At 47.0% G+C, this 27,136-nt stretch overlaps 1 protein-coding gene across 2 annotated transcripts in view; it reads right to left on the reverse strand.

Moving 5' to 3' along the window:
- Window positions 1-551: 551 nt before the first annotated feature.
- The window catches only part of MYOM2 (myomesin 2), a 101,044-nt gene continuing 74,459 nt past the window's right edge, over window positions 552-27,136 (reverse strand). For both annotated transcript variants that reach the window (XM_050802609.1, XM_050802610.1), the window contains exons 29-37: window positions 23,003-23,116; window positions 22,727-22,814; window positions 22,154-22,192; window positions 16,742-16,847; window positions 5,597-5,760; window positions 5,305-5,341; window positions 4,092-4,114; window positions 2,600-2,655; window positions 552-1,363 (exon numbers count right to left, since the gene is read on the reverse strand). In XM_050802609.1, the coding sequence (XP_050658566.1) occupies window positions 1,046-1,363; window positions 2,600-2,655; window positions 4,092-4,114; window positions 5,305-5,341; window positions 5,597-5,760; window positions 16,742-16,847; window positions 22,154-22,192; window positions 22,727-22,814; window positions 23,003-23,116 (945 nt within the window). In that variant the 3' untranslated portion in view covers window positions 552-1,045. The remainder of the gene's footprint in view (window positions 1,364-2,599; window positions 2,656-4,091; window positions 4,115-5,304; window positions 5,342-5,596; window positions 5,761-16,741; window positions 16,848-22,153; window positions 22,193-22,726; window positions 22,815-23,002; window positions 23,117-27,136) is intronic.

Raw genomic sequence — 27,136 nt, forward strand, 5'->3', positions numbered from 1 at the left:
TTTCCTGTTATAAAGCAACAATAAAACTAAAATACTGAAATGGGATTTTTATGCCAGAAGAATTTCAGCCTCTTTCCAAAGGAAGAAACAGTTCAAAGAGAGGGTATGTTCCCCCTAAACATGTTTTTTAACTTCACCAAGAGGCCTTGTGTAGGCCGCCAAGTTTTTATTTTTCCTCCATGGCTACTACAGTGATCATTCCAAATGAGTGCCTTTTTTCTTTTGATATCCCTTCCTAATTCATTAGCACACTAAAAAAGAACAGAGCCATCTATGCATTTTGTTTTCCCTGTGGTATAATCACTAGGTGACCTTTCTAAGCCTTGCACAAAATGCACACTTCTTAAGACTGGTGCTGTCTTGGGTGCCGCTTGGGGCTGGCAGCCCCGCCCCGCAGGTCGGAGGGGCTTTGGAGGTGTGATTCATCATGCCCTGCCCTCTGGAGTGTGAGTGCGCTGTCTGCACCCCACCAGCCATGAAAGTGCATGATACCCCATAATTAAACAAGCCAGGAGGGTGAGCAGGTGCAGGTAGGTGTGATTTGGTACAGGAAAACCACAACAAGGTGATTTTTTAAAGTTTTATTTGCCTAAAGCAAGAAAAAACAAGCTTAACCAGGTAACACATGCTTCAAAGGCTCCACAGCCAAGATTTCAGAGCTGCTAGATCCCGCAGCTCCCAAAGAGCAGCACGGCAGCTTCTCGGCGGCTTCACACAGACCGCCACATGCTCCACACGTCCGGGTGCCACGCCCATGTGCCCACACCCGTGCAAATGCTAGTGTGTAATCTGCCAACCCCCTCTCTGTCAGGTGCCTGCCGTCTACCCTCGTGTAAACATTTTGTTCTGTCTTGTGGAAAATGTTAGCTTTCTCCCTTAGACGGGTATAATCATCACCAAACGCAAAAATCAAAAGCACAATGTGTGATCAACTACCGGCCCACACAGGACGCCACTCGGACGCCAGCTGCTCCTCTGGAACAAGCACACAGCACTCCTATCTCTGCCAAGCATATTTTCCCCTCTCCAGGCCGGGAAAACGCCTTCACTGGCCTGGCGCCGAGGCAGACGCCGGGATGAGCTTGGGTTTGGCTTGCTGGGGTGGGGCCACGTCCGGGATCTTCTCCCCATGTTTGTACACGCTCACCGTCACATCGATCTTCTCCCCGCCATACTTGTTCTTCACGTTGATGCTGTACTTGCCCGAGTCCTCAGAGGTCACGCCTTTGATGGTCATGCTGACGTACTTGGCCTGCTCCACCTTCACCGAGAAGTGCTCGCTGAGCTGGATGTCCTGGTCGTTCTTGAACCAAACCACTTCGGGGTCGGGGTTTCCAAACACCGTGCAGGTGAGATTCAAGGTCTTCGGAAGGAAGAGGTTGGTGGAGAAGGAAGAGTTAGAAAAGGGAAAGTCCTATCACCGCCTCAGACGGTGTGCTCCAGGTCACACTCAGTGACACGTACTGGTCCTTCAATGGTTTGTTTAGCAACAAGGCTTTATGTACATAAGCACCACTCTAGACAGAGCAGCCAGAGGACAGTAGGGAACAGGTTCACTGTGTCACAGGGGAGCTCATAAAAAAATCAGTGAACACATGTCCTATTTATTCTCAGCTTTTACCCATAGCCTAAGTCAATTAACTAATTTGAAAGTAATTTAATTAAGCTCTATGTTTTATAGTAGATATATCCAGCCTGCTCCCAAATTCCTTTCTATTTAGACGTATGGGTCCCTCTTACCAGTTCCTCTGGCGGACCCCATGAATATATTGTCTTATAACTGGTAAACCGGAGGCAAAAAAAATGCATTCTTGAAGCTTAGTTAAAATATGCTTTCAGCCTAGGATAAAGTGAAACGATTGCTAATTTCTCAATTACATCCTAAGATGACATCTCAAGGCTCTCTAGGCTTTTCCTTTAACTGCTAAAGAAGAAGTCTATACACTTTTGTCTTCTGGCCTAATAAAATTCTCTCAAGTATCTCTGTCCCTGTGACATTGAGTTAGACCCACTGAAGCAACCAGAGAAGTATCAATTAGATATCAATAATTCTCCTGACAGGCAACAAATTACACTCCAGTAAGCGGCTTCCACCACGTGTTCCACAGTGACCTTGAGAGTGGGAGCAGAGATTTTCTTCTTCCGTGTAGTAAAAGCTGTGTTCTCTCACATGGGAAGAGGGGGCCTGCACCTTCACACAGGCAGGCAGGCCACGGCGGGTGTGGCCGCCTCGTCCTGCACTTGCTCCTCTGGGTGAATGGCCACAGGGGCAGGTGGCACCAGACCCCGGCAGACCCTGAGGGCCTAGAAACACCCATAGCCACAGCACCTGCCTTGAGGTGCCCAAGTGGCACGATGTGTTCCTGTGACCACAGGTTTGTGGATTCAGAATGTTACGCGATTCCTTCCTTGGAGAATACAGGGGTTATCCCAGGCCGTCGAGGAGGGGCAGGAAAGTGGGGGGGATTCTGGGTTCCCTGCAGGCTGAGTGAGGACACAGAAGCCCCTCGCTGGGTTCCCTCTGCTCTGCCCCAAGAGGAGGGGCTGCGTGCACTGCACCGCGCTGACACCCCACCCTGGCCGAGTTTAGAATCCTCACCTTCCCTTCCATGATGGTCACCACATCAGGCAAGCCGCCAATCAACCTGCCACGATCTGCAATGGGAAAGGGAAAGCGCCTCAGTTGGGAAAACACCTGTGGGGCGTTCCCACCGAGCGGGGGCCGTGTAAGCAGCAGCGGGTACCAAGGTGAACATGGGGAGGAGTTTATGCCCAGGAGAGAGAGCACCAAAGAAAAAGATTTATATGTTGACAGTTGAGGGATAAACCAAAGCCAAGGGAAGGTAGGTGAGGAGATAATAGACTCTGTGAAGGGGCCGGGGGTGAAACACTCCAGAGGAAATGTGAGATAGGGGCCGGTCTTGAAGGGTGAAGAATTCACCAAGGACTGAAAGCCTGGAGAGCCGCGTCTGTCCGAGTTGGGCAGAAAGTGAAGGGGTCCTGGCCATGCGTGGTGGCTCACGCCTGTAATCCCAACATTTTGGGAGGCCGAGGTGGGCAGATCATCTGAGGTCAGGAGTTAGAGACCAGCCTGGCCAACATGGTGAAACCCTGTCTCTACTAAAACTACAAAAACTAGCCAGGCATGATGGCAGGTGCCTGTAATCTCAGCTACTCAGGAAGCTGAGGCAAGAGAATCGCTTGAACCCAGGAGGCAGAGGTTGCAGCGAGCCGAGATCACGCCACTGCACTCCAGCCTGGGTGATAGAGCAAGGCTCTGTCAAAAAAAAAAGAAAAAGAGAGAAGAGAAGAGAAAAAGGGACACGGACAGGGAAGGGAGGGGAGGGGAGGGGAGGGGAATGGAGGGGAAGCAAAGGGAAGAGAGGGTAGGGGAGGGGAGGGGAGGGGGGGGGGGAGGGGAGGGGGGGGGGGAGGGGAGGGGGGGGGGAGGGGGAGGGGAGGGGGAGGGGGGGGGGGGGGGAGGGGGAGGGGAGGGGAGGGGAGGGGAGGGGAGGGGGGGGGGAGGGAGGGGGGGGAGGGGAGGAGGATGGGAGGAGAGGGAAGGGGAGGGGAAGGGGAGGGGAGGAGGAGGGGAGGACGGGAGGGGAGGGGAGGGGAGGGAAGGGGAGGGGAGGGAAGGGGAGGGGGGAGGGAGGGAAGGGGAGGGGGAAGGGAGGGGGAAGGGAGGGGGAAGGGAGGGGGAAGGGAGGGGGAAGGGAGGGGGAAGGGAGGGGGCGGGGAGGGGGCGGGGAGGGGAGGGGAGGGGAGGGGAGAGAAGGGAATGGAAGGGAAGGGAAAGAAAAGTGAAAGGGCCCTGGGTGTCTGGGCTGCAGATTCTGCAAGGGAAGACGGAGGACAGGAGTGAAAGTGGGGGCCCGAGGGGTGACGGGGCTAAGGCCAAAAGCAGTGCAGGGACCAGTAGTGCAGGACGTGGGGCTCCAGGACAGGGTGCAGTGTTGCTAGCATTGTTACATCAGGGTGGGGGGTTGCTGGTTATTATTTAATACACAAAGTTGGTACTCTAAAATATAGACCTTTTTGCCCCACCCAAAACAATTTACCATCCTGGTTACAATCTAACAGGTACTTACTCTTCTCTGCAAAAGCAGCAGCTCTAAAAGTTAAAGGGGACAGAGAGGAGAGAACGAAAAGAGAGTATGAGAAAGTACTTCCAACAAAATGTACAGCTGAGAGACTCACTAGCGATGAGAGCAAAAGAAAGAAGGAAATACGTCTGCATTCTCTTAGAGGAACACGTTCAGATCACAGGATCCCAGCATGGATATCATCGCTTTTTCCTGATGGTTCCCACTGCCCATTTTGAGGTGGAAAATGCCCTATTATCTAGATGCTAAAACCCACAGAAAAGTTTAGCATTCCAGTTCACCGGTTGAAGAGATTTTTTTTTTTTTCCACAAATTCACCAGAGACTTGAGATATTTTTGGAACTTGTCAGTTTCTGATCTATCTTGCTCATCCCTGTACCCAATCAACAAATGTTTATTAAATAAGCTAGCACAGGCCAAGGACTGTGGTCAGCTTTGGATGTGCGAAAACTCGATCGTGCATTTGAAAACCCTGAATTTTCCTTAAAAAGTTGCTCTGTGTAATGTGCAGACTGATGATAATTGACAGCAGCAGCATCACCATCTTGGACTAGCATCGCCATTTTAAGTTTTCCTTGATTAGAAATCGCCTAAGTCCAGCTCAAAAACATCAGCTTAAAGGCTAACGTCAGCATGACCATAAACCACAAATGACACCTCCAACGAAAAACATACCAACCTTGGGATAACCTACCCTCCAATCAAAAACATTCCAACCCTTAGATAACCTCCCCTCCAACCAGAGGCATTCCAACCCCACAAAAAAACTCTCCTTCACACAGAAACATTCCTAGCCTGAACCAGAACCTTTAAATACCCTTAGTCTGTAAGAGAAAGTGCTTCTGACCGAAATCTGCCAGAAGCACCACTCAGGTCTATTCTCCAAAATAAATCTGTCTTTGACTGTTAAGCTGCTTTGCGTGTTTCTTTCCTCTTTCTTCAACTCTTACAATAATGATTTTCGAAATTCATCCGGGATTCCGATGACCCTGGACAGTCCGTTGATAAACGCATTTCTGGTTTAGGAGAATGCCCACCCCTCCACATACTGCATTGCTTAAATTGCCACTTCTGTCCCAGGAATGGCTCTTTCTTTGGGCCACCCAGGCTTCCATACAGATTCCCACATGCAGCCAAATTGACTGGGACTCAACTGCCCCCAGGATGATATCATAGTAACCAAATACACAAATCTTACTTGAGTTGCTGGAATTCTGCAAATGCTTCATCAAAAGCTGTAAGGAAATAGTTCTTATGTTAGTAACCATTTCAGTGTTCAGATTTTATTTATTCACTCAAATATTCTACCAGTGAATCTGGTTCATGAAAACTGATATACTGAAAGAATGAATAAAGTGATTTTTTCATTTTCTCTAAATGAAAATCGTAAATTCATATTGTCTCCTGTATTCATATCGTATTCCCTCCCTTCAGCATCTAAATGGATTTCTAAATAGAGATTATTAAATGCTAAAGAAGAATTCTCTTACCTTGTCCAGACAGGTCGAGGGAGCGTTGATGGTTATCTTTGCCATCAAAAATCTCAAAAGTGTATTTTCCTTTATCCTTCTCCGTCGGCTCACATATCTGCAGCCAGGCCATCTCTTCACTCCCCCCGATTCTCATATGCTCACTGGATGAGATCTTAGCATCTCTTTAAAATAGCAACAGGAACGTATCCAAGTTAGGGTCTCCATGTCACATGCACAATGTCTACGGGGCAATGTCCTGCTGCTGTGACAGCCTTCTCTAACTTGCTGATGCCAATATCACAATAGATTATTCTGGCTGTTATGAATGTATTGACCACATCAGTAAATCAGATCTGAAAACCTTCTAACATTAAATGTATCTTAATTTTCAAAGGTATATTATTATTTAATATATACTTGTCACAACATAATGGACTTAACATTATTCTATACAGTATGGCAGTTCCTCAAAAAATTAAATCTAGAACTATTATATGATCCATTAATTGCACTTCTCCGTAGATGCCCTGAAGAACTGAATGCAGGGTCTTGGAGAGAGATTGTCACACCACATCCTTAGTAGCATCGTTCACGACAGCCCTGGTGGGGAAGCAGCCCAAGCGTCCATTGGTGATGAGTGGATCAACAGATTGTGGCCCAAAAATACATGAGGGAAATCCCAACGCCTGCTGCAATGTGGATGAACCCTAAGGACATTTTGCTGAATAAAATAAGCTTGTCACAAAGAGACAAACATGTACTCCTATGAAGGGCTTAGGTAGTCAGATTCACAGAGACAGGAAGTAGAACTGTGGGTACCAGGGGCTGGGGGAGAGGAACGGAGAGTGAGGGTTTAATGGGAACAGAGTTTCGGTTTGGGAGGATGAAAAGGTCCTGGGTGGTGGTGGTGGCTACACAATGATGTGAATGTACTTAACACCACTGAACAGTACCCTTAAAGATGGTTAAAATGTTAACTTTTACAGTATGTGTATCATGCCACAATTTTTTAAAGTTTAGATAAAAACAAGGTGCTCATACCATTCCTGCCTTCTAAGATTCCCATATCTGCAACGTATAAGGCCAACCTGTTTACTGCAGACAAATGTGTATAAGTTATTTCCCAACATTACTTCAGTTTAGAGGGAGCCTGAGAGATTTGTGGAAGTCGTAGTCACGGGCGCATGAAAACAGGACTGACTCCAGGGCCACACAAGAGCTGGAATGTGGACCCGTTTCTCTCAGGCACCAGCTCCAGAGCAGCTGGAGCTCAGGGAAACGGGCTGTGTCAGCTGCACAGAGAGCCAGCTGTGGTGCTTGTGGCATCTTTCATTACCCTTGCCGGCAACCCAGAATGCCTTGAGTTCCATCAGGAAAAAGAATTCTCCAGCCCTCCTCACCATCATAGCCTTTTTCTGTTATTCTTCCCTTCAACAAATATATCTTAAGCCTATAATAAATGCACAGCTTGGGCCAGGTGCAGTGGCTCATGCCTGTAGCCCCAGCACTTTGGGAGGCCGAGGTAGGAGGATCACATGAGCCCAGGAGTTTGAGACCACCCTGGACAACAAAGCAAGACTGTCTCTACAAAAACACAAAAATTAGCCGGGCATAGTGGCAAGCACCTGTAGTCTCAGCTACTCAGGAGACGGAGGCAGGAGGACTGCCTGAGCCAGAGAAAGTCAAGGCTGCAGTGAGCTGTGATTACACCATCACACTCCAGCCTGGCCGACAGAGTGAGACCCTGTCTCAAAAAGTATATATGTAAAAATAAATGCTTGGCTCTGTGTCCTGGTCTCTGGTGGTGGTGCCGGCAGTGTGTGTCAGAATCGAGTTTGTCCAGATAGCAAGTGGGAGCTCCATGAGGGCACAGCAGGATCCTGGTGCACACTAAGCCAGAGAGGACGGAACGGCTGCTCCCAGGGATGGTTTTGTGGGATGGGCTTCGGCCTGAGACTTAGCGTCTCGGATCCTGGACAGAGAAGGGAGGATCTAACACTGCCCATGTGGGGTTGTTTTAGGAATCCAAGAAGATATGATCAACATCTATTGAAGCAACTCTGGAACATAATTGATACACATTTGTCTACAATCATCAGGTCGGCCTCCCCTGTTGCCAATGAGGGACGAGCTCGTGCTGCCTTAGAAGGCAGGGCAGTGTGAGCACTTGATTTCTACCTAAACTTTTAAAAACGGTGTTAGAACGCACATAATGTAAAAGGGACCCCTTTAGCCCTTCACAGTATGTTAATTATCTCCCTTTTCCCATGAGCTGCCCCTCCCTGGAAAGCAGCAGGAGAATCGGATCGGCCAATCCTTCAGGAATCTCAGTCCCACATCTGGAATTCTGTACGTTGCTGACCCGGGAGCCTCACAAAGGCTGACCCTGCAACACAGCCCCATGCTCTGCCCAGCTGCTCTCAGTCCACAGTCAGCAGGGGCTGCGTGGGGAGGAGAGGGAAGGAGAAGCGATAAGGCCAGGACCCCAGGACCCCAGCACTCAGAAGCCAGAGACGGCCAGGCCGACAGTGCCACGTTTGCAAGCTGCAGGCTGGCGCTCACATTCCAGGCGACACGGACTCGCCAGGTTCTCCATCCGTGGTGTGGCCAAGGGCAGGTGAGCATCAGTGGCCACACCGGCCGTCCTGTGAGCTCACAGCAGGTCGCCAGTACTAAAGTGACTGATGGGCCATTCCAGCACTCAGACCTACTCATCCCTGTGTACAAAAGGGAAATTAGACTTTACACGGTGATTCTCAGCTCTGCAGAAAAGAAAAACCTTGCACAGAACATATACCAAGCAGCGGATTAGCCAGTCAATCCCAAACCCTGGCATGCGAGCAGCAGCAAGAAAGCCCATCTGTGCAGAGACCTGAAGGTAAAGAGACACTGACACACTGTAGGGACATCACAGCTTGATGAAGAAAGACTTCTTCATCCCCCCCACCCCCCGCCCATATGCACTTACAGCTGAACACTTCACAGACCAATCGGCGGATTGGAAATTACAGATCAGTGGGGAACTGAGCCCGCTGTAATCATTTATTGACTAAATGTACCCCATCCAAGGAAACAGGGTTCAACAAGGGTGTGGAATTCTTCCGGTGAGAGTCAGAAAAACTTGTTTTGCCAACACTGATGGGCCTTAGTCATCTTGTCACCCTCTCTTGTTGGAACTGATGAGGGTCAAAGTTCTAACAAATGCACGCACACACACACACAACCAGGCACTGCCAACTTGGCTATATGTGCTTCCTGCACACACAAAGACCCATGGAGCAGGATTCCAGCCTGAGACTCCACACATCAATAAGGCCCTCGGTCCTGCCCGGCCCCACCCTGCTTCCCTGCCCTGCAAAGCCTGGACGCTGCTTGGGGACTTGTGATGAGCTCCCTGCTTGTGGATAAAGGGACGATTTTTGTCATGCCTGGTGTCTTGAATCCTGCACCAAACGCTGTGTTTGTGCTGACGCTGGTCAGTCTCACTGAGAGGATGCAACAATCGCTGCCGCCCTGTATGAGCTCATCCCCCTGTGTGAGCTCATCCCCCTGTGTGAGCTCATCCTCCTGTGTGAGCTCATCCCCCTGTGTGAGCTCATCCCCCTGTGTGAGCTCATCCCCCTGTGTGAGCTCATCCTCCCACATGCCACGTGAGTGTTAGGGAGAAGACAGCGTTTTCTTGATCTCCATTAACTCAAATATGTCTTCTTCAAAGAGCTAAATTATGTGCCAAACCTGTTGCATCCTAGATGTATAGACGAAGATGTTCAAACCTCTGCTCTGTGTGTGTGTATGTGTGTTTGTGTGTGTGTGAGAAAGAGAGAGAGACTAGAATTTCTTCCATGGGGTAAAACTGCAAACATTCCCGAAATCTCACTGTTTAGACTTGGAGCCATGAAGAAAAGCTAGTGAAGTTTCCACTGTATCAGCCACATCGCACACAGCTTTGTCCAACAGGTGAAACTCACTGGGCCGCTAAGTCACCTTGCAAATGCTTCATGAAGTGGTGGCATTTTAGCCTTTGCGGCGTTTATGTTCTGCTGGACTATGTCCCATTCCGATGGTGATCCGTTCTACTCACACAATTAGCAACTTGCTTATAGACAAAAGAAAGATAATTTTATTTTTATATAGGTGACAAGGGAAAAAGGTACGCCTTCACACGAGCATTCATAAAATGGCCGTAAATGTGTCCAACCGGCCTCCTGGCTTTGGTGTAACTGGACACACTGGCTGGGCAGCAGTGAAGACAAGGGCCCCACTGCAAACAACTGCTTCACTGGCCTCACGTTGACGGCCCTAGGCCTTTGGAGACTTATCATTCAAGTTTCACGTTTAAAAAGTGACCCTCTACTTCAATGAGGGATTCTTTACAACAGCCACACAATTTGGGGAAAGAACACTTGAACCCAAATCTCAGCCAGTGACAAAGGGTAAAAACCACTGTAATGAAGGAATGGTGTCCACTGAACACCAGATCACACACTGGCCCACTTGGTGCCCTTCTCAGAACCCACATGCTTCTGGCCCCACCTCCTTCGTCACAGCTGCGGCCTCCGCTGCCACCCTGGGATCTGGGTAAACATGCACGCATGCGAGATGCCCTGAGCCAGGACCCCACAGCCTGCAGCTGGGACACTACCCTTCCCTGAGCTGCAGCTGCAGAAAGGTAGCCGTGAGCTTGGGATCGGGAGCCTGTCTTAAACCCCAATCCCAGCCTCGAGCTGCCCATGTTGGTGTCCTGACCCTGGCTTCTCTTGCATCACACACACTTCTCTTGGACTGGGTTCTAAGTCTGTTCCCTCAATATAACTCAGACAAAGTCACTCACAGAACATGGACAACCATTAGCAGAGGCTCCTGCTGTCCCTGATGTCTGCAACCCTGGCTGCTCACCTTGAGGGCAAATGCTGGTTTCCAGCTTCCTACTCCCAGCTTCAGGGTCTCACCCTAGACCCCACGCCCTCTCATTTGGCTTCCCCTGAACGAGCAACTTAAAAGAGGGCCAAACACGTCCTAGTGCTCAAAAATAGCTGTTCATTTCTTTGACTATCTGGTTGCTGAATTAATTATAACTGTTGTCTTACCTAGACAATGACTTGGACATACAGGGATTTTTAAATTATTATTATTGTTGTTTGAGACATAAATGAGCCCAATATGACAAAACCTCTCCTTCGTATTACTTGATTACAAAACATGACCAAATTCCTTCATTCCAAATTAAAGTGAAAATAGTTTGTATTAATACAAGACAGTGGAGAATAGAAGAAAGCACACGTTTCTGCTCCTTCGTGCAAAAGTAACCAGCAGTTCGGTCGCCTGTGACAGGGTAGGTGGGAAGGAGACAGGTAAGGGGCATGGAGGCAGGTGAGCAGGGAGGAGGAGGGAAGGTCTGGGCTCAAGTTCTGTAGTTCAGACTCTTGCAACCACACTGCCTTTCACATTTCCCAAAATAAATGAGGAACATCAGGGTGAAAGCAAGGGGAACCCAAAAGAAAATACGAACAGTAACAAACCAACATAACGATGTTGCAAATGAATTGCTTATCACCCAGAACACAAAGAAATATAGTAGCTTTGGAAAGCAATATTTTGATTTGATACTGTATGGCTAAAGATGAAAGGAATTAATTGCAGGAAACACTGAACTCTAGTTTGCACATTTCTTTCTCACAGAGATACGAGTTACTAATTCTAAACTGCTTGATGTAAATACTAGGATTAGGAAAAAAAAAAAAAAAAATAGATGAGAGCCAGGCTTCTCCCTGGGGAACCGAGTTACAGCTCAGGAAAGGGGCAAGGCTTGAATGAAGCCTGTGGAGTTGGACTGGACTGGGATCCTATCAGATTCTAGTACACAGATGGTGAGACGCAGAAGTGGACACGGATGTACAAGTGTGTGCCTCCGTGTGCACCCACATGTCACCCAGTCCTGTCTCCAGAGCGTGTAAGACCCGCGGCTCCCTGAGACACTGACAGTCTCTGATGCCACCCTTGGTCCAGGAGCCAGGGCTTCTGGGATTGTAGAACTGGGGCAGAAAATACAAGATGAGTTGGGAATGTTTTACGGACTCAGAAAATAAGACATTGCTGCTAAGAAGATGCAGGCACGCACGCTGGAGCAAGCAGGTGTCAATCGGAAGGAGCTCCCAAAGGCCAGAGCTGGAACAATTTGAGCAAAGTAACAGCTCACAAAATAAAATCAGCATCCCTGAGTCCAAACGGCTGCAGCCGAGCAGCTGAATGAGGAGGTACACAGAGGAGAGGCCAGCGCCTCCCAGCAGAACAAACATAGGGGGAAGAGGGAACTAGAAGATTATCCTCTACCCAGCCCCTCAGAAATCAGTGCTGCAGGCCAGATTCACTGCTGAACCTCAAATCTCAGCACACAGGTCTGCGGGGGGACAAGAGACTTGCCAAGTCCTAAAGTATTTACTAATTACCAAGGGAAAAATAATAACGTTCCCAAGAAGAGACAGGGCAGACATTGCCTTAACCCAGTGATCAGATATCAGCATGGCTTTTGTTGTATTCCAGCTAAAACTGAGTCACCGACCCAATCATGGGAAACACCAGATAAACCCAGATGGAGGGGCATGCTTCAAAGTGACAAACAGATGGCTTCAAGGCACCCAGGCCAAGAGAGACGAGGAGAGCCTGAGGAACTGTCCTAGACAGGGGGGAACCAGGAGCCAGGACACCTGATTGCAACATGGGACCTGAGATTCAACACGAGAACACGGAAAAGGGCATTCCTGGAAAAACAGGTGCAATCTGAACTGGTCTGAAGCGGAGTTAATAGCATTACATCATCATTCAGCTCCTGGTTTTGATGGTTGTAAGGTGGCTAGACAAGACGTTAACCTGAGGGGAAGAGGATGGAGGATATAAGGGAACGCCATACTTTCTTCCCAACTTTTTTGAGTCTAAAATTATTTCACAGTGAACGATTTAGAAATATTATATATTTGTAACTGAATATTATATATAGTAAAATAAATGGTTGGAACTAACACAAGTGCAAAAATCTAAAAACTAAGATCAATAATGGCTGAGAGACCAGGCGTGGTCGCTCATGCCTGTAATCCCAGCACTTTGGGAAGCCGAAGTGGGTTGATCACCTGAGGTCAGGAGTTTGAGACCGGCCTGGCCAACATGGTGAAACCCCGTCTCTACTAAAAATACAAAAATTAGCCGGGTGTGGTGCCACGTGCCTGTAATCCCAGGTACTCGGGAGGCTGAGGCGGGAGAATCACTTGAACCCAGGAGGCGGAGGTTGCAGTGAGCCGAGATCACGCCACTGTGCTCCAACCTGGGTGACAGAGCAAGACTCCGAATCAAAAAAATAAAAACTAAAAAATTATAATAATAACGACTGACAGAGGCAGGTAGATGGAAGCACAAGAACAGAGCTGCAGCCTCAGAGGCAGTGCTTCTGTTGAGTCCACTGAAGGTTGTTATTGATGATAGCCCTAAGGTTTCAACAGCACTGTGGTGTCAGAGCTGGAAAGGCAGACTTTCGCTCTTCTCAGTGCGGTCTGACATTCAAGCGAACTCCACCTAGATCCTGCTCCCCTTTTGAAGGGAAATGTAGATAAAACAGGAAAATTCCCAAAAGCTAGGAAATATTTGCTTCTAGGCTGGAGAAGACAGTATTGAGGAATGCAGACCTCCTTCGGGAAGAGCCCCACAAGACGGGACAGCCTGCAGGGACCTTAACATACCCAGCAGCCTTTTGCTACTGCTGTCTAAATAGTGAACATCAGAACACATGCAGAGAACGGGAGATGTCCTGTGCTTTCTGAGAGGGGACTGGACACACCTGGAGCTCCCACCCCTGCAGCTGTCACAGGCCAGGACGGCAAGGCAGCCCACAGGTTGGCTGAAGCCACCCCCAGGCCAGAGCGAAGGCCCCATCACTGCCCCAGCCCTTCCCAGGACCGCAAGGCAGCCCACACATCAGCTGATGCCACCCCCAGGCCAGAGCAAAGGCCCCATCACAGCCCAGCCCTTCCCACTGGAGACACGGCCAGCCACGACCCCTCCCACCCTGTGGACATAAGGATGAAAATATGCCAGGGAAGGCGCCTGGGGTGTCAGGCAGGCCTCTCTCCTCCCAGTTAGTTCAATTTAGTTGAGATTTTAGGAGAGCATTTACAAAGCCAGGCTCTGTGTGTGGAATCTCCTGAATTGAATTAAAATACACATTTGGAGTTTGAAGCATGCTCTTATTTTTATGCCATAAAGACACTGTGGAGCATGTGAGGTGGCTCATGCCTGTAATTCCAGGGTTTTAAGAAGCCAAGGCAGGAGGATCACTTGAGCCTAGGAGTTAAAGACCAGCCTAGAAAACATAGCAAGACCCCGTCTCTACAAAAAATCTAAAACTTAGCCAGGCATGGTGGTGCGCACTTGTGATCCCAGCTACTCAGGAGGCTGAGGCAGGAGAATCACTTGATCCCAGGAAATCAAGGCTACCATGAGCTAGAATGGCACCACTGCACTCCAGCCTGGGTGACAGAGCAAGACTCTGTCTCAAAAACAGAGAGAGAGAGAGAGAAAGAGAGACTGAAATTTCTTTAGTTTCTGAGAAACTTTCAAGACTTCAGTGGTCAATATGTTAAGAATTTGAGATCTAGCCATGTCTAGATGATATATTAATCTCACTTTTGAGTAGGAGGACAAAATCTCTTTTCTGAAGAACATTTTTGCTGAATTCCTCTTTGCCTGCTTCTAACTCATGTTGATTAAGTTTCTAACCTTCCCTTAAAGTGACATCTTCTATAGCCTCTGATGTATTACTCAGCATTTTTAACTAAAGAACAATTGTCTTTGCTTATGTCTGCATTTCACAAAATTCTCATTGCACTCTATTGATTCCATGTCACCCATTAACACAAAATATTCCAGGACCCACAGCACCAGTCTTTGGCAGCTGCATTCCCTGGTTTCATAGGTTTTGTGAAGTGAATTATTTAGCCTCAAATGGCTAAAGTATATTTCAACAAATTTTCCAACAAATTTTCGTATTATTCTTTTTTTCCAGTTGCTATCTAGTAAGAACGCATTTAGTCATCAAGCAGTGAATTACAATCATACATAATGGCTACCTAATATAGTTTCACGTTGTTTAATAGTCAAATAGTAAGAAGTTAAGGTCTTAAAGTTATAGTTTAGTTACAAAGGTGCTAAAGAAATGCCTGTTTTGTTGTATAATGAATTTGTTTGGGGAAGAGAAAAGAGAAATAATGTTACTTTTACAAGTCTGTGGAATTTACAATAACACCTCCTTCCCTTTTTGTATCTAGGGATGCTTTCTACTGATCCAGGGTCACTGAAGAGTCAGATGCATGAGCTGTGCCCCCATCTGCCTGCCTGTCCAGGACCCATCTCCTCCAATGGGCTTGGAGCTTCTTGGGAGAGCACTGATTAGAACCAGACCAGCCAGCATTCTAATCCCTGCTCTTTCACTTAGTAGGGCTGTGACTGACAAAATGACATGTGTCTCTCCCTGAACCCCAGTTTCCACATCTATAAAATGTGGGCATAAATACCTAACTCACAGGGCATTTGTGAGGAGTAGATAAAATAACAAGCGTTGAATGTGTAACACAACGCACCTGCTTGTTAACACTGACACTACCTATAGCGACACACACATTTCCTGTGTGTTCACACACATACACAGGGCATGTGTTTAATCCTGTGTGTGGACGTGTGTTTAATCTCCGTACCTCCCAGACCCAGCACAGTGCATGGCCTGTACTACAAACCCCACAAGGCTGAAGAGGGTGGTGGCCTCTCCCAGAAGATGAACATGTTTACGACGGATGGCAGGACACACATTACAACTGTGTACAACTCACAGCAAGACAATACGCTGTAAATAACAAGGAAGCTCAAAGATGCTGATGATTAATTCTCCTTTTCCAGGGGAAGGTTTGATTCAGCTAGAAACATAGATTTACTCATTGTCCTACAAAATAAATCCTGATAAACAACTATATCACAAAAACACACCAGAGTTCCAGTCCTGTAAGCTCCTGTTATCACAGTCCTTTTTAAAAAGACCCTGCCTTTAATACACTTTCCTAACAAATCCCTTAACATGGGATCTATAGTGACTTCATTTGAGTTTGAATACCAGACTAGTAAACTTAAAAGAAGTGCGAGATTCCAAGCACGGATGTACTGACTCCATTACAAGATGAAAGCATAGTATGTCAAAACTGAAATAGGAAAAAAAGCTAAGAACATATACGCTTTCAACACTTGAGTTTACTTACAAATACAGTCACCTAAGCAAACCAGTGATATTAGGGCTGTTAACATTTGGGTGCCTTGACACCATCAAATAATTGGCCTGAACACATCATCCTTTGGAAAGCGAAGAGATCGATGAAAAGCCACGGTCCCTGCTCTGTCTGTACTTCCCACCCACCTGAAGTCCACTTTTATCTGCAGTGATGTCTAAGGGGTTGGTGACCCTGATGCGAGTCCTGTTTTCGGGGACTCCTCAATTCAGCCAGCGGATTACCTGGTTGTTTCAGATGTTGGCTTGTGCTTTGGCTGGGAAGGAACCAGATCCCCGGGGCAGGGTAGCAGGGACCTGCCCAGTGCTATGGATTGCATGAGAAGTCTCTGGTAGTTTTCTCAGTGACCTGTACCAACCCAGAGAAGCATGAAATACAGAAAACCTTGCTGTGTCTTCAGACTTAGTCTTGTTTTCTTCCTTTTTTAATTTTAATGATTGGGCTTGTTTTGGTCCTTTTACTTTTAATCAAATCTAGTGAGAATCCAACAGACTGGAAATTTGGAGTCTGGTTTCTACGCATTATTTATTAGTTCTGCCTCAGCTCTCTGTTTGCTTCCAGAGAAAATGTGTGTTACTAGCAAAGCCACCTTTGGTGACTGAGACATTGGAGAAATTTGTCTGTAACACTGTCAGGAATTTCGCCTCTGCCTCCTTCTTCCACGTCCTCCCCACTGCCATGAGGGACCCCTTTCCTGAGCTAAAAGTTGTCATCATTGCTCAAAATTATAAAATTTTGAGAGGAAATGGCAGTGCCTTGATGTTCCCCAGGGAACGCCTGGTCCCAGCTGTGCGCCCTGGACAGCCCCGTCTACGGCATGGCTTCCATCGGCTGCTGTCACACTTACCTGTGTTGCCAGTTCACTTTCATTTCTTCTGTAAAATACTTCATGAAACACTGAAGTCGTATTCCTTCTGGGGTGCAGAGTATCTTTAGTGGAGAAGCAGATTTCCCTGCAGAAAATAAAACATCCTCAGATCTAGGAAAAGGAGTGCTTGCTGTGCGATCACAGAAGGCGTCGCTGCGGCAAGCCCTCCTGTCCCCACCTGCAATCCTGTTCACACGTGTGTCTCTCATAAAGTTGGCCAGGCACAAATTCTTATACTTTATTCCCATGCTGTATCCATTCATTAAACAAGCTCTTATCATGCTAGAATTTTCTGAAAAGCTCTTTGCAGAATACTGTGAAAGACATAGAATTGTCTAAAAAGATTCAGCATCTGCCCCTCAGCAGCTTTGCTTAAGAAAAGGAGGCAAAGTAACAACAGCGCATGGCAAATGCTATGTGAGTTGACCCCACGCTGAAGTATTGTAGAAAATCCGCAAAAGGACTTAGCAGGACTCTTTCAGGTGGCAGTCAAGGAGACGGGAGCACCTCGGTTGGTTCTTCAAGACCAGTGAAGCTTGGGTCAGAGGAAGGAAAGCAGAAGAAAGCCCAGAGGCCACAAGAAAATGCAAGAAACGAGAACACATAAAGTGTGCTTGGTATAAAAATGTAGACTAATTCGATAGAGGTAGGTGATCGATGGGTCAGATATCAGAAAAGAGAAGATAAGGAAGTAGCATTGATGAACGCAGAAGCTCTGAACTGGGTAGAGATTATCAGATATTCAACCTTTGGAAATTTACATTCACATACAGTTACCTAGAAAACTAGATTTACATAATTAGCACAGATAATGGAAAATAAGATGGTCACCAACTGTTGCGGAGGATATTGTAGCAAACAGCCATTTTAAATAGTATTTTTTCATTTTAGTAAGCAACTTGAAATTTATATTATGAATCTTAAAATTATTCTTAGTTTTCTACGTCGTTATTGTGCTTCTAGTTCACTCAAAGAACATATTCCTAAATATTGAAAGAGCCTTTTCTTGCCCAAAGATGTGCATTGTACAATTATTTAAAGTAACGAAAACTCATTAATTTCTCAATAGAAAAGAGCTTAAACCATGATATTGTGATTCATGAAACAATAAGTAATTATTTTCAAAAGTTAATGTGAATGTAACATCTATATAAAACAAAAAATTATTATAAAATATGTGGGGGAAAAAACAAAAAATGAACGCTATTTGTGACTCCAACTATGTAAAAAAATAATACCAAAATAAAAACGGTTGTGATGGTGAAGCTCTTTGTTTTCCTTTTATCCTTAAATGCACATGAGGAAACAAAGAACATCAACCAAAAATAAATAAATAAAAACCCCTTCCGTGACAGAGTTGGGGAAGAATGAAGAGATCGTGCGTGAAGCTCTCTGCGGCTGCGTCACCGCGTCACGCCAGGGTACTGCCCGCCTGCGGCTGCGTCACCGCGTCTCACCAGGGTACTCCCTGCCTGCGGCTGCGTCACAACGTCACGCCATAGTACTGCCTGCCTGCGGCTGCGTCACCGCGTCACGTCGAGGTACTGCCTGCCTGCGGCTGCGTCACCGCGTCTGGCCTGGGTACTGCCCGCCTGCGGCTGCGTCACCGCGTCTCGCCTGGGTACTGCCTGCCTGCGGTTGCGTCACCGCGTCACACCATAGTACTGCCGCCTGCAGCTGCCTCACCGCGTCAGGCCGACATACTGCCTGCCTGCGGCTGCGTCACAGCGTCACAGCCCGGTATTGCCGCCTGCGGCTGCGTCACCGCGTCATGCCGAGGTACTGCCTGCCTGCGGTTGCGTCACCGCGTCAGGCCGACGTACTGCCTGCCTGCGACTGCGTCACAGCGTCACACCCCAGTACTGCCTGCGGCTGCGTCACCGCGTCACACCCCAGTACGGCCGCCTGCGGCTGCGTCACCGCGTCACACCCCAGTACGGCCGCCTGCGGCTGCGTCACAGCGTCACACCCCAGTACGGCCGCCTGCGGCTGCGTCACCGCGTCATGCCGAGGTACTGCCTGCCTGGACCTCCACACCTCCCTAAACCCCGCTAGTCCACTGCAAGGGAGGAAAGCACCCAGGAACCCGAGGGACAACAGGGGAGGAAATGGCAGACTTTGAGCCCATGCACAGCGCTTCCGGAGGTGGAGGGAGGGGCATGAGGTCTAGGGAACTGTGCGAGGCTAAGAAAGCCAAGAAGCGCCCAGGGAATGGAGTGAGCTCAGGACTCGGAGGGTCCCCGCATCTGGGCCGGCTGCAGACAAGAGGGTTATTGAAAATCTGTAAGAAGCAGAGATCCCTGACCACCATCTCCCCTCCCCAGTCAGGTGGGACTCTGTTTCCTCTACCAGGAGACAGCAGTTCACCCTTCAAGGAATCACAGCTTGAAAAACAGCTTGAGAACTGGGTTAAGTTAACAGACTGCAGAGCCGTATTCCCCCACCCGACCCCATTCCCTCCGCTCAAATTCCCTGATACTGACTCATGAGACGACCACCACCCTAACCAGGCGGAACACGGGAGGGTCGGAGCAGCCTGAGAGCAAAGCACACAGACCAGAAGCAACTCCCCCAGCCTCCATCAGCCTCTCCCAGTGCTCCGCCATCCTCCCCCAGTATTCCTCCAGCCTCTATCAGCCTCTTCCAGTGCTCCCCCAGACTTTATCAGCCTCTCCCAGTGCTTCTCCATCCTTCCCCAGTGCTCCCCCAGCCTCCATCAGCCTCTCCCAGTGCTTCCCCATCCTCCCCCAGTGTTCCTCCAGCTTCTATCAGCCTCTTCCAGTGCTTCCCCAGCCTCTATTAGCCTTCCCCAGGGCTCCCCCAGTCTCCATCAGCTTCTCCCAGTGCTTCTCCATCCTCCCTCAGTGTTCCCCCAGCCTCCATCAGCCTCTCCCAGTGCTTCCCCAACCTCCCCCAGTGCTCCCCCAGCCTTCATCAGCCTTTCCCAGTGCTTCCCCAGTCTCCCCCAGGGCTTCCCCAGCCTCCATCAGCCTCTCCCAGTGCTTCCCCAGCCTCTATCAGCTTCCCCCAGTGCTCTCCCAGCCTCCCAGGGCTCCTGTGTATGAGTCTCTATGCATCGGTGTGTGAGAGTCCACATAAGTGTGTGCCCATATGAGTATGTGAGTGTGTGTATGAGTGTGTGGGTGTCTGTGAGAGTTCACGTGTGAGTGCATGTATAAGTGTGTGTGTCGGGTGTGGGTATACTGGTGTGTGTGTGTATGAGAGTGGGAAATCGTGTGTGTGAGACTGCTGTGTGAGTGTGGGGATGTAAGTGTGTGGGTGTGAGTGTGTTGACAATGTGGCTTCCACTTCTTTCATTCTGATATGTCAGGGAGAGACTACGGCCCATGGTGTCCGGTTTCCCATGAGAATAAAGGTTCCCTAGTGATGTGGGAAGTTCTGGGCCTGTCCCCTCTGTCCCTATCCAACTCCCAACATAATGTGTATGTCCCCTCAGCGGCTGCATCTCTGCCTCGAGGTAACGAGCACACAGTGAGGACTCTGCCCTTTGCATTTGCCTTATACACACTCTTCAAGACCTTCTGGTCAGTTCTGTTATCCATGAGTGACCCTTGGGCACATTATGAGATATTTTAACACAAAATAATTTCATGAGTATAAGAGTAAAGCCACATTTTTACTACCCAAAACAATCTAAAGATTTAATGCAATTCTTATCAAAATTTCAATGTTGTTTTTCACAGAAATAGAAAAATAATCCTTGGCCAGGCACAGTGGTTCAAGCATGTAATTGGGGAGTCTGCAGCAGGCGGATCACACGGTCAGGAAATGGAGACCATCCTGGCCAGTGTGGTGAAACCCCGTCTCTACTAAAAATACAAAAAAATTAGCTGGGCGTGGTGGTGCGTGCTTGTAGTCCCAGCTACTCTGGAGGCTGACATAGGAAAATTGCTTGAACCTGGGAGATGGAGGTTGTAGTGAGCTGAGATTGACCCACTGCACTACAGCCTGGCGACAGGAAAGGACTCCATCTCAAAAAAAAAAAAAGAAAAAGAAAAATAATCCTAAAAGGTATATGCAATCAGGAAAGCCTAAGTCTAAGCAATCTTGAGGACAAAGAACAAAGCTGGAGGCATCGCACTCCTTGATTTCAAAATATATAGTTACAGAAACCAAAACAGCATGGCACTGACATGAGAACAGACAGATCAGCCAATGGAACAGCATAAAGAGCCCAGAAATAAAACTAAACATTGATGGTCAATTGGTTTTCAACAAAGATGCCAAGAAGACACAATAGGAAAAGACAGTCTCTTTAATAAATGGTGCTGGGAACACTGAATATCCACATGCAGAAGAGTGAAATTGGTGCTTTAACTTACGCCACAAGGGAAAATTAACTCAAATTGGATAAAAGACTTAAACATAAGACCTGAAACTGCGAAGCCGCTGGAAGGAAGCTTGAAAGAGACCCTTCACCCCGTTGATCTGGGCAGTGATCACTTGGATAGGACGCCAAAAATAAAGGCAGCAAAAGCAAAAGTAAATAAATGTGACTGCACAAAACTAAAAAAGCTTCTGCACAGCAAAGGAAACAATTGACAGAATGAAGAAAGAACCCATGGATTGGGAGAAAAAATATATTTAAGCTATGCATTAGCTAAGGGACTAATACTTAAAATCCATAAGGAACTGAACTCCACAGGAAGAAAACAAATAACCCATTAAAAATGGGCAAAGGATCTGAACAGATATTTCTCAAAAGAAGACAGAAAAATGGCCAACAGATACATGAAAAATACTGAACATCTCCATCAGGGAAATGCAAATTAAAACTGCAGTGAGATACCATCTCACACCTGTTAGAATGGCTATTATCAAAAAGACAAAAGATAAAATACTGGCAAGGAGAGAAGGCTACGCTTGTGCACGGTTGGTGGCATGTAAATTAATACAGCCATTATGAAAAACAGTGTAGAGGTTCCTCCAAAAACAAGCTGAACTGACATGTGATCCAGCAGTCCCACCTCTGGGCATTTATTTGTAAAGATAACATATGGTTTAACGTGTACAACGCAAAGTAAGAGGTGTAAAAATTCATTACGGCTATTCAACACGTGTACAAAGCTGCTCACAGCAATTGTGTACAAAGCCATCATGCCAGTTAACCTAAGACAGGATAGAAGAAGTGGCTAATCAGGAAGTCCAGACAGTTTCTTAAAGTAAAACTCAAACTCCAGACAAAACTGTGGGAAGTCCTTGAAAAAGCCTTATGGGCAGCAGATCACCACCCTGCCCTTCAATCCAGGGCCTCACACAGAACACCCACCGGGCGCCATCGTGCCCTCTTTCGCAGCGGTGACTGCCCATCTCAGGAAATAGTAATTTCAGCACCCCAAATGACTTGAAAATTAAAAGGCATTTACTTACCACAGACTCTACTCATTGCCAAAATCATATCGTCGTACACTGAAAATGAGAAGGGATACGCACCATTACGACATGTAATTTTAACAGAAAGCCGCATTTTCAATGTTTAATTAAATGGATACAGGAAATTGTGATGTTCAGTTGAAAAACGAATCATTAAAATGGCAATCTTTATCCATAAAAGGCTTATGTGTGCAATAAATCCTTCTAACCTATTCACTTTTAAACAAGGATCCAGAACGTTTTACTTAATATAAATCCAACTCTACATTTAACTGAATCACTGCCTCAGTGTTTCTATCATTTTAACTGCATTAGTAATGGGCTACTTGGCTTCTGATGATGGACCGAAATGACATTTCATATAAACCCAGAGTAATATCATGCATTGTTCTAAAACACTGAAAAAACTCTGAAGGCAGCCAAAGAACAAATATATTTTCTTGTACAGTGTTACTGCTAAAGAAACAAAGTGTGCTATAGCTGAGGCTAGAAATAGACCTGCCTTCAGAACACATCGCATCCTGTTGGTGAAAGGAATTTCTTGTTCACAGAACAAAGGTTTTCTTTTACCTTTGCCAGCTATTTCAAGGATGGACGCATCTTGGCCTCTGTCATCTTTCAAGGTTGCCTTGTATTCACCATGGTCCTTCTTTGACAACTACAAATAAAACACATTCCATATTTATGTAAAATCAGTACAGCAATAGGAAGTGTAATAAACTCTAATACATTTTCTTTGCAAACCACTGAAATTCAGGATGCAAATTAGAGGAATGCAGAATTTCGAGTTATTTGAAAGTGCCGTTTTTGTTTTGCGTTCATCTTGTATTACTCAATGCCTGATACCTTTGGGATGAGCAGCTGACAGGTTCCCCTCTCCAGGTCAGGCGATGTCTCCGTTTCATACAGAACGTCATCCTTGAGCCATTTGAAAACGGTTTCTTTCTTGGTGTTTGCAACCTATGAAATAGAAATCTTAAGTTTAGTATGTAAATCATTCTGACTCATGAGAAAAAGAAAGTCTATTAGAATTTTAAATCACAGAGCCCCCTCAAAAAACCTTAATTTTTACTATAGACAGTCTCAGATGAAGGCTTATGGAAAAGCTGTCACTCCTAATAACGTCAAACACATTTCTAAATTCCAGCTTCTAAAATTATTAAGTCCTCACAGTTGCTCACAGAAGGACAAATGATTCTCGTCATTCTAGTCCATGAAATTAGAGGGCGTAAAGATCTTTGGTCTATATGAAATGTCATTAACAAAGACAAGTCTTAAGCAATATATATAGGGATTTCTAAATAATATAGAATATTCTGAGGGTCTGTAAAGCTGCTTGGCAGCTGCTCTTTTAGCAGCATCAGATTTCAGGTACAGGGACACAAAGGAAATGAAACCTTAACACAAAAAATGCCCACTAGAGGTGAGGACCTTCCCTTAACTGAAATTCCTCACAATTCAATCACTGGCTAGAAACTAAGCTTTGCGGACTCCGAAGATAAATGAGCATTCCAATTCACATGCTCTGGCATTCCTCTGAGGGACGAGGAAGAGTTCATATTCAGCATGGCAGGATATACGAATCCCATCGCGCTATACGAGTCTGACAATTCTACGTTCATATCCATGTGGATTCAAGAAGAGTGATGTTGATGACAAAAGATTGCAAATAATTCAACAGTGTGATCAGCTCTGCTAGGGTAACAGTACAACACAGAATTTCCACATGTGCTATGGGAAATGGCATCGTTCTTGACAGCACTGGGACTGAATCTCTGTGAAGCAGGGGTTTCGTTTGTTTCACTAACACTTGTCCCCAAGTGCATGGCTGCCTGCCTGGCACACAGAGGTTGTCCTGTCAATGTTTGTGGAATACGCAGATGGAAGGTATCCCACTGAGCTCCTAAGTAGGGTCTTCCTTCTAAAGTCAGAACCACTCCTTGATAACAAATCTTAGAATGGACTGAGGCTGAGGCTCCACGACTCTAGCACACGATCCCCTTTCACATTTCAAGATTTTCTTTGGTGTCTCTTTTCAATGCCAATCTAATTGCTTACTGTCTCTTAAATCAATACTGTTTTCCCTTCCTCTCTTCTTCAAAGAAATTTTACATTGCTGGTCCTTTCCAATTTTACATTGCTGGTCCCTTCCAATAAATGCCTTTCCAATGACCTTCAATTTCTGTTTTCTAAAAAAATGTATTTGTCCTATAAGTGGGGGAGGCGGTTCTAATTCCCCAAAACAACTCATTTGTTTCTTCTCTGCACTCCCTCAACTTCTCTCTACCATAAACTCTTTAAAATATGGGCACCTAAACTGTACAAGAATGTCTAGGAAAGATGATAACATCACTTCTTAGGCTACATATGGCCCATTCCTGACTCACACTTCCTAAAAGTCAGTGCTAATTCTCCACTTCTGCTGTGTAACAGATGTTTAACAGATTTTCTTATGTTTATGATTGTGGTTTCTCTGTGTCTTAAACTTTTAAAAATGATTTTCTCGGCCGGGCGCGGTGGCTCAAGCCTGTAATCCCAGCACGTTGGGAGGCCGAGACGGGCGGATCACGAGGTCAGGAGATCGAGACCATCCTGGCTAACACGGTGAAACCCCGTCTCTACTAAAAAATACAAAAAAAAACTAGCCGGGCGAGGTGGCGGGCGCCTGTAGTCCCAGCTACTCGGGAGGCTGAGGCAGGAGAATGGCGTAAACCCGGGAGGCGGAGCTTGCAGTGAGCCGAGATCGCGCCACTGCACTCCAGCCGGGGTGACAGAGCCAGACTCCGTCTCAAAAAAAAAAAATGATTTTCTCTGAAGTTATAATGTGAATGTATCCCTGTATAAATTTTTCTCCATGTACCCTCAAATGTATTAAATTGCACCAAAAAACCCTCAAATCTCAAGTAATATTAGTTTTCCCAATATCTGTGTTTAAAGATTTATGAATTACTTTAGTCAGGGAACCTAAAATACTTTTAAATATTTATAGACGGTTCTATCCCACTAAGATAATATCAGAGCCCATGGAAAGCAGAACTCGGGGGTCTCGCCACTGGCATTGGGAGTGCACACACACGTTTTATGGCACGGTCAGAACAACAACAACAACAACAAAGAATAAATGGACACCATAACCGAGTCACTCTGACTTGCTCTGGGCTTTGAGTTGCTGACTCCCTAAGGAACTGATTTTTGCAGTGCTGATGTCTACAATTTTGAGCAAACATACCTTTCTGCGTAGGGTAAATAATTGGAGAAAGTTGTTTTTCCAGCATAAACGGACTATGTACACAGGCTATCATCAGTCGCCTGGTGGGTTTCTTCCCTTTAAGTATCCATTATGCTTTTCATTTGTTGAGCAAGACTTCTAAAGACCACCTCCCTTGCAGCTTCCTTGCAAGTAACCTTCTTCTCTTCTTTTATCAATGTTTTCATTTCTGAATCTTCCTTTTAAACATACTAGCGCAAGAAATTCACTACCAAAAATCTAAGTATTTAATAAATTTACCACAACCTTGAGTGTGTTTGATATTAAAGCCTTAGCTCTAGTTATCACACACACACACATACACACACACACACATATATATATACACAGGAAATCAAATTGCAAATTAATTACCAATACTGAGGATGATCAAAATAGTAAGAAAGGTTCGTTTCATCACACAAATTTCTACGAGCAACCTGCACCTATCTAGGGTGTGTTCAACACCCACCTAGTTCCAAACCCCCATGCCCACCCTCCTGCAAATCCCTGTGCCCGGGTCCACTCCCGAGTGCACTGCAGACCTCTTCATGGCAGGTCCCCACCCAACACTTACACACATCAATGAGTTCGCACCCCAGTGTCCCCACCGAGGTGGCCCAGCGGAGATCACCAAGGCTTAGCCCTGCCTCCTCTCCATTTGTCCTGCTTGGCCTCACTTTCCTGCTCAACTTAGACAGCTGGTTGACCAACTAACTACAGTTAAGCAAGACCCAAAGTTCCTATTCCATCTTCCCTTCTTGCAACATCCATCCAGCAAGACCCCAATCATGAATCTATCCCCTGACTCACACCAGGGTCACCGGCCACATCTGGAAACATCAATCCCAACACCCCTATTTGGGCCACTATGAACTGTCTCCACATTGGTTCACTCAGCAGTGATTTCCATTCTTAATAAGGAGCTCCCGTCATGCCTCCTTCAGTGGCAATCACAGCCCACTCCTGCCCTCCACCCCACCATGGGCCACCTTCCTCATCTTCAACACCCTCCAACCTTTCACTGGAAAGAGCATGAAATCAACTGGCTACACTGGTGGATCTGCTGCTTGCTCTGCCCTGGTTTTTGGCATCACCCACGCCCCCTCATTGTCCTTCACGAGGAGCTGCCCTGGGGGCCAAGCAGCCCCCTGCATGGCTGTGCTGACCTCCTGGTCTCATCTCCCTCCAGGCCAGCACTGCCCCTCCTGTGTCCCCATGCCCTCCCTTTCCTTCACCTGTGACTCCTCTTCTACTGACCCCTCTGCCTATAAATAGGATTGAGTGTCCCCATCCAGAAAGAGAGAAAGACAAAGCCGCCCTGACTCCCCTCTCTCCCCCTCACAGCCCGCTGAGCACCTTAGAGGGCAGCGGGCTCCTGCTCACATCCTCTCTTGTTTCTCATCTCCTCAGCCCACCACGTAGAGACCCCGCCTTGCCAACAGCACCCAGCCCGTGCTGCCTCCAGCCACCCCTCCTCACCCAGCCATGCAGCACTTCCTCCAGCTGCCCATCTTCACCCGGCCATGCAGCACTTCACTCCGAAGTCCCTCCCTGCCAGCGGCCACCAAGTCATTTGCTTTCCCTCTGAACTCTCTTGACGGTTTCTGCTCAATAATCCCAGAGCTGCTCTCCTCTTCTCCTCTGACAATCTGAATTTTCCAGAATGCCCCAATTGTTTGTGATGTTCCTGTCTCTAAAGGCTGTCCTTTGGCAGCTTGACCCACTTGCGT

Source organism: Macaca thibetana, chromosome 8, assembly GCF_024542745.1.
Source record: "Macaca thibetana thibetana isolate TM-01 chromosome 8, ASM2454274v1, whole genome shotgun sequence".
Classification (NCBI taxonomy): domain Eukaryota; kingdom Metazoa; phylum Chordata; class Mammalia; order Primates; family Cercopithecidae; genus Macaca; species Macaca thibetana.